At 42.5% G+C, this 8,813-nt stretch overlaps 1 protein-coding gene across 1 annotated transcript; it reads right to left on the minus strand.

Moving 5' to 3' along the window:
* Nucleotides 1-4,035: 4,035 nt before the first annotated feature.
* Nucleotides 4,036-7,035, minus strand: SSR3 (signal sequence receptor subunit 3). The gene is made up of 5 exons (XM_026045413.1): nt 6,860-7,035; nt 6,228-6,354; nt 5,817-5,915; nt 5,227-5,358; nt 4,036-4,535 (listed from the first exon to the last, which is right to left on the minus strand). Exons 1-5 carry the CDS (start codon nt 6,996-6,998, stop codon nt 4,469-4,471), a joined length of 564 nt encoding a protein of 187 aa, XP_025901198.1. The 5' UTR covers nt 6,999-7,035; the 3' UTR covers nt 4,036-4,468.
* Nucleotides 7,036-8,813: the final 1,778 nt, after the last annotated feature.

The following is an 8,813-nucleotide window of genomic DNA, read 5'->3' on the forward strand; positions in this document are numbered from 1 at the left end:
GCCCCCGGCAGCCCCGCGCCGGGCCACGGCACCCACGGGCAGCGGCGGCGCCGGCACTTCCAAGCACAGCCGATCTCTCTTACCACCGAGAACGGTCTCCTGTTTTCTTACCTTCGACTGAAACCATTCGTTTTGACTTTCCTCTTAGCACCTCATGCTTGTGCTGTGAAAAAACATATGTAAAGCAAAAAAAAAAAAAAAAAAAAGAAAAAAGATTTATAACCTTTAGGTACTTGGTAATTAAAGAAGGATGTACAGATATATTTTTTCAATTAACAAAGCCAGATGCAACTTAAGGTTTTAATATATCCACATTTGGGGCATGTCAGCTATAAAGTTTCTTTGGTTAGATTAACAGAGAGAATGGGCATGTTCAGATTTTCCATTTGCTTTTTTTTATGCTGAATACAGGCTTTAGACTTAGGTTGTAATTGAATAGAGGACTTAGGGCAGACAATTAGTTAGAAACCCTATAGCTCAGCTCCTACCCATACCAGCAATCCCAGCTGTGGAGATATTGCTCTGGACAAGTATTTCCGAGGACAGGCTGGAATTGCAGAGTGAGGACTCCAAGGGGAATGTCAGGATAAGGCAAACAGCTGCTGGTTGGGGAATTCTAGTTCTATATAGGCTTTAAATCAACAAACCCTTGATAAAACTGTAGGTTTTTTTCAATTTGCAGGAATCTGCCTCTACTTTTGCCTGCTTGTAGACATAGCTATTGCAGCTTTAACTATTCATGAGCTTTTAAGGGTATAGATACTTTTAAATGTATATAATATAAAGCTGCTGAAAAATTACAGAAAAATCAGGTATGTTTTTTCGTGGAGGGCTACCTGTGCTTTAACTTGATCTAGAATCGGGCACAAGTAAATGCATAGTATTTTTAAGATACATTTTCAACCAGTAGGGTTTTACTGTGAGCATTTCATCCCTCTAAGGAGTTGATGGTCAGCATTAATTTGCCCATTTTCGAGAACTGTGTTATATTTTTACCATGAGTTTGCTTTGTAAAACGCATCTAGGATTTCATTAAATATTTCACACCTGTATTGAATAATCATACTTCCTAAAGGCTGCAATTCTGTACAGTATTTGTAGGATCCTTGTATTCTATTTCCCTTGACTTCATGGTATCTGCAAAGTGTGTACAGCACCTCTGTGCTGCGCGGGCAGATATTAATCCTTATATATATATTTTTTCTTCTGTATTTAATTCAATGAGCTATGGTATGTGTAAATGAGCTTAGCTGCTGTATATCAGGAACTACAATCTGACTTTGACTTCTGCTTGGACTAAATAAAAGCATTTTGTGCATCTAATTTTATACTTGGAGACATATGCTGTTTATAAAAAGGAAACCTGCGCACGAGTTACAAGGTATGGTGTCATCGTAATGTAAATTATGCTGAAAACGAATTAAGATTCCACTGCAAAACTTTAATCTCTACCTGCACCCATTTAGGACAAGGGAAAAGGACACGTGGCCACGACGTGGGGCTCAGCCGGTGAGAGAGGGTCTCGCTTTGCCATGGGCTGCGCCTCTCAGAGAAGGTACTTTTAAAGCTAGCCTAAGGCTGATGCCAATCACAAAATCTATTTTTGTCCAAAATTAACATAACGGGAACATCTGCAGTACTTACTGTGTATTTCCTAGATGAAAATTTACTATTTAACTATTAAAAAGGATCTTCTTCATGCGCAGCACTGGGCTTTGACTTTATACACTTACCAAGTCAATTATTTTCCCAGTAACAGCCTTGCTCCTTTTTTCCCCTCCGGGGATACAACCTAGTGCTCTCTTTTTCTCATCTACATGGGAATCCAACAGTTCGTTATTACAAATTATATTAATCCCTCCCCCCTTTTTTATTAAAAAGTTGATGACATTGTCTCTTACTTGGAGCACAGGCTACCAGTGCGCTTGCTTGCGGGCTCAGAGGAGAACGGGCTGCTAAGCGGTCCCCAAGCTTTAGGTGAACCCTCAGCATCCTACACGTGAAGCTGGTTGCGTTACAAAAATCACACTTTTCATGAAGAAACCCACAGAACAGGCTTGCCTTTTTTTAAAAAAAAACTTTTTAAACAGTTTTTATTTCAGGCTGTCAATTCTGCAACATTTTCTCTCCCAAAAAATCTGGCACGTAATATGCTCTAAGCTCAGTAACTGCCAATATGGAAAAAAAAATAAGGTAAGATGAAAAGCCGTTAATAGAAGACTTAGTGAACTGACAGTAATAGCAGAAGAAAGGGCTGCTTCAATTTACTTTTCTCTAGATGGCAGATTTCTTGAAAAATACCTGCAGCTAGTCTCCATCTCTGCAAATACTGACAAGTTAAATGAGCATCAGCACTGCCTATTTACATGTCGGAATTTTACTGTACAGTTTTGGTAGAAGGTACGAGGGGGAAAATTAAAAGCAAAAACAGCAAAATAACAACCTTTAAGTCTAATTGCTTACAGAATATTGGTCTTGGCATTACCTTTGATGAGTTTATAAAATTGTATTAGAAATTCTTTTATACACGCTAAAAACTCGTATTTAGTGTCATATTTAAGCTTACACAGTCCTCTATACAGCTAACTTCTGTAGTAATTAGTTTTCTATTGAGGACTTTAAAAGTTGTTAGAATATACATGTACATATAAGTGTGAATATATATTAAAAAATAATAACCTGACAGGTCAACAGCAATACAATTATGCATGGTAAGCAGCAGTAATATGGAAAATATTCCCTTAATAGCTAATAAGCAGGAGCAATAAAGATAAATTCTATATTGAGGGAAAATATCCAAGATAATTTGATAATTTGAAGTGTAAAATAACTGAACAGAACAGTTAAGTTTCTCTGGCAGCTCTAAAGTGTACCCAAACCCATGGAATTTTTAAGATGTAAACAAATCAATAGTATTACATTTGCTGGGAAGCAAATTAAAGCAAATTACATAATGTCATTAAGATCGAAGGAAAAAAAAAAATCTCAACCTGAAAAGATGCTGAAGAGAGAGAAATATGCCCAGGAAATGGGTAGCACAGGTACTATATTTTGTCGCTGTGGCCGTATTTGTCAGAATTAGCAGGCTGCTGACTGTACTTTAGGATTAGCATCAAGAAGAGCGGAAAATTCTTGATCAGGCTTTGACAAACGCTGACAACTACAGGCATTTCATGCCTCAAGCAGGTGGTGGTTACTCTTCTGCCCTCAGCAATGGCTTAGAAAGAAAATTCTTTTTAATAGCATTACCAAAACAGAACACTTGATATAGATACTGACACTTCAAAAGGAGCATCAGAAATAACTGCTGTCTTTCCTGCTGTGGTTTCCAAATCACTGGAATCTGGCCCTCAGTCGTGCCTCTAGTGCGCTAGCCCTAGGACACAGCAGGGACACAAGTCAGAAATGTTGTTTCAACTTGTTATGGGAAAATTTACAAGCTCAGCACACTTGAGGCCAAGACAGATGGATCTCCAGGGCAGAGACTGCAGCCCGCTGAAGTCCTGTTTTACTATTTTTGCAAAAAGATGAATATTAAAAAGATCAGCATAATAATTCTTACTTTAGCTCTGATTATAGACTCATTCTTCTTTAGGATACCAACTCTGTAAGCAATAACTTTTATAATACAATTATAGTAATAGAATTTATCATTTAACAAGTGTATTATCTGCTTCACTGATAGCATGAGAAAAACAGAAGAATTGAGTGATAAATGTGTTTAAACAAAAAAGCAGCTAAAGTGATTTTCCTATTAGTTAGGCTGTGCCGGAAAATCTGCATGTTTTTCCTGATTTAAGACTTCAGAGATGAAGGCAGATTTTTTTTGGAAACCAATTCCAAACCACCTCCCTAGGACACTGTTCAGGTTCTGTCCATAGGTCAAAGTTGTTCAAGAATAAGGAGTCTTTCCAGGAAAATAGTACATAGTGACTTCAGAGGACTCGTCTCAGTTAACAAGCTCTGAAACACTCTCTGCCCATGCAAACCCCCTTTTTCAGCAATTCAGAATGGAAACACAAAGAACTAACGAACAGAAAAGCCTCCTTTTTATTAAAACTTTCCATGTTACAATGATAAATGGCAGATTGTCACTTTTTAGGATCAGGGAGTCCGGCTCTTGTAGCAGTCACCAAATTGTGTTAACGATTTTGAGGGCAGCTTTCTGTGCCATCGTCTGCCTGGTACCTGCAGTACAAACGTACCCACGAAGCGCTTCAGAAAAGGTATGTTCAGTAACTGCTCACATGCCATCTTCCCTGTTTGCTAAGTAACAAACTTACTCATCCAATTACTGAATAATGGCTTGTAAAGATACCAAAAAGTAAATATAATTCACTCATTTTCCTTTTAAATCCCACCCCAAACCTTCAAGAAGTCATGCCATAAAAAAGCAGTCCTCTTCCACCCTTAAATGTTTGTAAGAAAATTGAACTCCCCACAGAAATAACCCCCTGCTTTGTGTTGTCTACTTGGATCCTGTAGATAGCAGGGCAATCAGGCCAGATGAAGCACTTATAGAAAGAATATAGTTCCTGGAAGGAAAAGGTTAAGGATATAAACTTTTAAGGTACCACTGCCATCCTTTGTCGCACAAAACCTTTAGCAGAGGATGTCTGGATGAAAAAAAAAACCCAAGATTGAAACTGTTTTTCTCTATGGGATCTATCCTAGGGGATGCTGAATTTACAAGTGTATTTTAAAACCAGCACACCTACAAAGGCTAGTCTGTTCATTTAAAATGAATTATAAGTACTGTTAAATACAGATCATTCATTAACACATGCAGCTCTTATTAGCAGTATTTGTTTACTTACACAAAAGAAATAATTGTACCTCTGAACCTCCTGAAACTTGACAATTCTGTAATGTAAGAGCATCTGGCAACTAACATGAACGCAGCGTTTCTCTGTGGCTGTGGACTGCTTCCTCACTGCACAAATAATTACATTTGAAATGGCAGCACCACAGCAGTTTCTGTAAATTGTCCAGGTGATACCTTTAAAACACCTACTGCCAGATGATAAATCCTTTATGTGATTTGGAGACTTATGGGGATATTCTTCATTTTGTAGGCACTACAAAATACTGGTGATTTTGTATTTTTTTGAAGAGGCACTACAAAGACCTGCATATATCTAAAGAATAATCTCACAATTCAGACTGCAAACATAACTACCAAAAAAAAAATTTTTAGTTTTTCTAATTTACACTAGTAAAGGATACACAGTTGGGTTGAAGTTCTTCAACACAAAGAATGAAGCAATGATGACCAAGACCAGAAAGAGGGTGTTGTTGTAAAAGATGGAAAAAGTTGTTGCTTCATAATCTGCCACTTCATTTTTCTTCCACAGAATTCTGTATAGAAGTAGAGATATTATTCCACACATTTCTAACTGAATGTATACCATGATGCACGCAGCATTATGAATAGACTGAAACTAATAAAATGTAGGAAAACCCTGGACTAGTGTGCCTTTAGAAAAGGAACTTCTGCTATTTCCAGAGACTGCTGTGGTGTTCACTCTTCAGACAGTCCTGAGAAAGCCTGAATGAAAAGGTGTTTTGCTTTGCAGCTCAAGCACAGCGTGGTTGCCTTATGAGCCCCTCTGATTAAGGTTTCAACGTCTGTGTCCCTTCATTGATAACTCACTTCAAAGAGGCTTTATAGATGAACAAAGAGCTGATAGCACAGCTTCTTCTTACTGTAATATATTGACAAAACAAGGAGACAGTCTCTAAAGTCCTGTCTGCATCCTGAAGATAGTAGTTGGTATTACAACTGAAAAAAGAAGAAAGGAAACAAAGAGTATTACCTCTCATCCTTCTCCTTACGAGACATCTTCCTGTTGTCTGCCTCAGAAAGCTTGCGAGTAACTTCTTTGGAAACAGCATCTTCTCTTTTCTGTGCTACTCTGTTAGAGACACCATTTATGTTAAAGTTTAAAAAATGGAAAAAAAAAAAAAAAAAAAAAAGAATTTTACTAGGTCTGTCAGTTACCTGAACCAAATGGACTCCACCTGTACCTGACTCTAAACTTAGCAATCTCAAGAAAACAAGTTTTAAGAAAAGCATACCTCTTTCACCTTCTATAGAAAATAAAGAAGTTCTTCAGCTTACTATTTCAAATACTTCCACTCATTTGAAAAAAAAGAAAAAAGGAAATGCTGTTTTCGACAGCTTCTTTAATAGCTAAGTCATGCTTCAAGTAACCAGCGAAACTCACTTGTGCTTGAGAACAAACTTGACGTTCTTATACGCAAAAGCCACCAGGTAGGTGCTGATGAGGGTCATGACGCTGTACAGGACGGCAGACTGAACAAGATCCATGTGCCATATCCTCCAGTAAAGCCCTTAAAAAAGGAGGGGTTGGGGGGAAGGAAAAAATAAAGGCATTAAAGGGGTGAGGAGCGATTGGTCCCTTCAAGCCAGACGTCCGGGGAGTTATCAGCTCTGCACTGGGTGCTGCTGCCCCGACACGTGGCCCGGGTCCCCGGGGGCTCCTTTTGGGCCCTGGGGGCTGCTGCTGTCCCTGCCCCCCCCCCCCGCTTCTGCTGTGGGGCAAGGGGGGACCCCCCTCCCGCTGCCCCCACCGTCTGCCACCCCCCTCAGGGTCCTCCCCTCGGGGACTCCCCCTGCCCCCCCTTTAAGGGCCCTTTTAGGGGGTTCACCAGGGCCTCCCCCCCCGACCTCCTGCCCCCCCGACCGGTCACCACCCCGCAGGGACCCCCTCGCGTCCCCCCGGCTCTGTCACGCCTCCTCCGCTCCCCCAGGGCCAGTCGCCCCCCAAGGGGCCTGCCACCCCCCTGCCCCCCCCCGGGCCTGTTGTCGCCGGAGGGCCCCCCCGGCGCCGCTCACAGATGGGGATGGCGGAGACGATGAAGGCGTTGCCGAAGAAGAGCGCCGAGGACTTGGCCGAGAGGTTGCGGCTGAAGTCCTGGAGCAGCAGGTCCTCCTCGGACTGCTGCCGCGCGCCGGGGCCGCCCTTGGGCGCCATGGCGGGACACGGGGCGGCGGGACGCGACACGGGCGACACGAGCGACACGAGCGACACGACGGCACCGCGACGGGCGGGGCGGGGGGAGCGCTTCCGGGTCGCGGCTGGGAGACGTGGAGCGCGCGGGGCGGGGGGGCGGGGCGCGCCGGGAGGCGCCGCCCCCCGCGCGGCCGTTATGACCGTTATGACCGTTAGGGCCGTTGTGCGCTTTTTTTCTTCCCCGTTTCCTGCCCCCATGTGGCGCCGCGGGCGCGTGGCGGTCGCCGGCCGGGGACCGGGACCGGGGCCGCCGCCGCCTGCGGGTGCGAGCGGCGCCGGGTCGTGAGGAAAGTGAGTAAAAAACGGCATTTCCCAGGGAACCGCTGCCGCTGCTCACGGGCGCACGCTCTTTTACTTTATTACTGTTGGTTTTTATTTATTGATTGCATTCGGGTCTAGTTATTGTGCGGTTTAAGTGCGTTTCTTTATTATTTTAGCTTTCTGGGGTAAGTAAGCCGTGGTCTCCCCTCGGAGCTTGTGGAGCTGCAGAGCATCAACCCTGGTCATTCCTTTAATGACTCCTCTGTGGCTTAATGAAGATGATGTGCTGGTGGCTTGCAAAACTTTGGGCATCAGTTGCAGTCTCTTGGTTAAAATGTATAGAGATTGCTGAGGTAGCATCTTCAGGGATGTTTTCCAGGTGGTCTGGGATGCCCTGGGTGTGAGGGACCACAGTAGCCCTTGGCTGCTCAGACAGCCCCTTTTCCACCTTATTTTGGTTTTGGCTGTAACATTCCTGAATTTGCTTTTTTTAACTTGCAGCTTAATAAAGTTATAGCTTTAGAAATAAATAAATTAGCTCCTCTTGCTAAATTCCTCCAGTTGCTGAAATCCCTCATGTGCAAGAGAAGGTGGGAGGTACATCCTGGAAATGAAATTAAAGCCATGTAACCATGGTTTGCAGTTTGTTATGACTGAGGAGAAGCCTGTGAAGCATTTAAGTGCAGTCAGACTCTGCTGAGCAACCTGTTGATAAATATCCAGAGCACAAGTGAGGATGGATTTTTACGGCTCAATATAGTTTGCAGTAACATGCTGCCCTTGCAGACCGACACTGCTTACGTCGTGTTGCCTGCAGGCACTTGCCAACGCACGGGCAGTCGAGTAGAGTACGTAGGAGGGAGGGCATAGGAGCACAATGGTGGTTTTTCATTTTTTTGGGAACATATGGTCTATATGATTCATCATCAGCAAGTGATGGTGCTCCCTATGTGTGCATTTAAATGGCCTGTATAGCTTTCCTTTCTCTGGGTGTTAATTTTAGGCATTGACCTCAGCGGAAGCTTTTAACACTGTTCAGTATTCAGTCATGATGTCTCCTACACCTAATCAGATTATAACATTTTTCAAGCTGTATTTTCTCTTTCTGTGGTTTCTAAGTATTGCTGTGGTGGTCTATAAATGGAAGAACTTTATGAAAATTGTTAAGAACAGGAACTTAGGCTTTTAAATGAGATCTTTTTCCTTCTGCAAAAAGTATTGAGGTTGTCAGAGATGTTTTGATGAACTGGTATTTCACAGTCTTTAAATAACTAAAGAAGTGTATGTGTACTTTGCTGTGCTTCTTTTGGATGAATTTCTCTTGCATGGATCTTCTGTATACCTTTGAAATTTTCCATCTGATATCCCCCTTCCGTTTGAACTGCATCTTTGGGTTAACTAAACTGTTAGGCAAGGGCTGTCTGTCCGCTAGATGGTCTGCTAAAATGTGCATTGAGGATGGCTGCTCAAGCAAGAATGAATGCAATTGCTTGTTTTCTAAACACTTAGTGTGTA

Source organism: Nothoprocta perdicaria, unplaced genomic scaffold (genome assembly GCF_003342845.1).
Source record: "Nothoprocta perdicaria isolate Ctin4 unplaced genomic scaffold, notPer1 scaffold_4, whole genome shotgun sequence".
Taxonomy (NCBI): domain Eukaryota; kingdom Metazoa; phylum Chordata; class Aves; order Tinamiformes; family Tinamidae; genus Nothoprocta; species Nothoprocta perdicaria.

Excerpts from the sequence above, each read along its gene's own strand:
- SSR3 (XM_026045413.1), bottom strand. The coding sequence starts at position 6,998 with ATGGCGCCCAAGGGCGGCCCCGGCGCGCGGCAGCAGTCCGAGGAGGAC. Across the intron at positions 5,916-6,227 it reads AAGTTTGTTCTCAAGCACAA|AGTAGCACAGAAAAGAGAAG; the intron begins GTGAGTTTCGCT and ends TGTCTCTAACAG. Across the intron at positions 5,359-5,816 it reads CGTAAGGAGAAGGATGAGAG|AATTCTGTGGAAGAAAAATG; the intron begins GTAATACTCTTT and ends ACTTCTATACAG.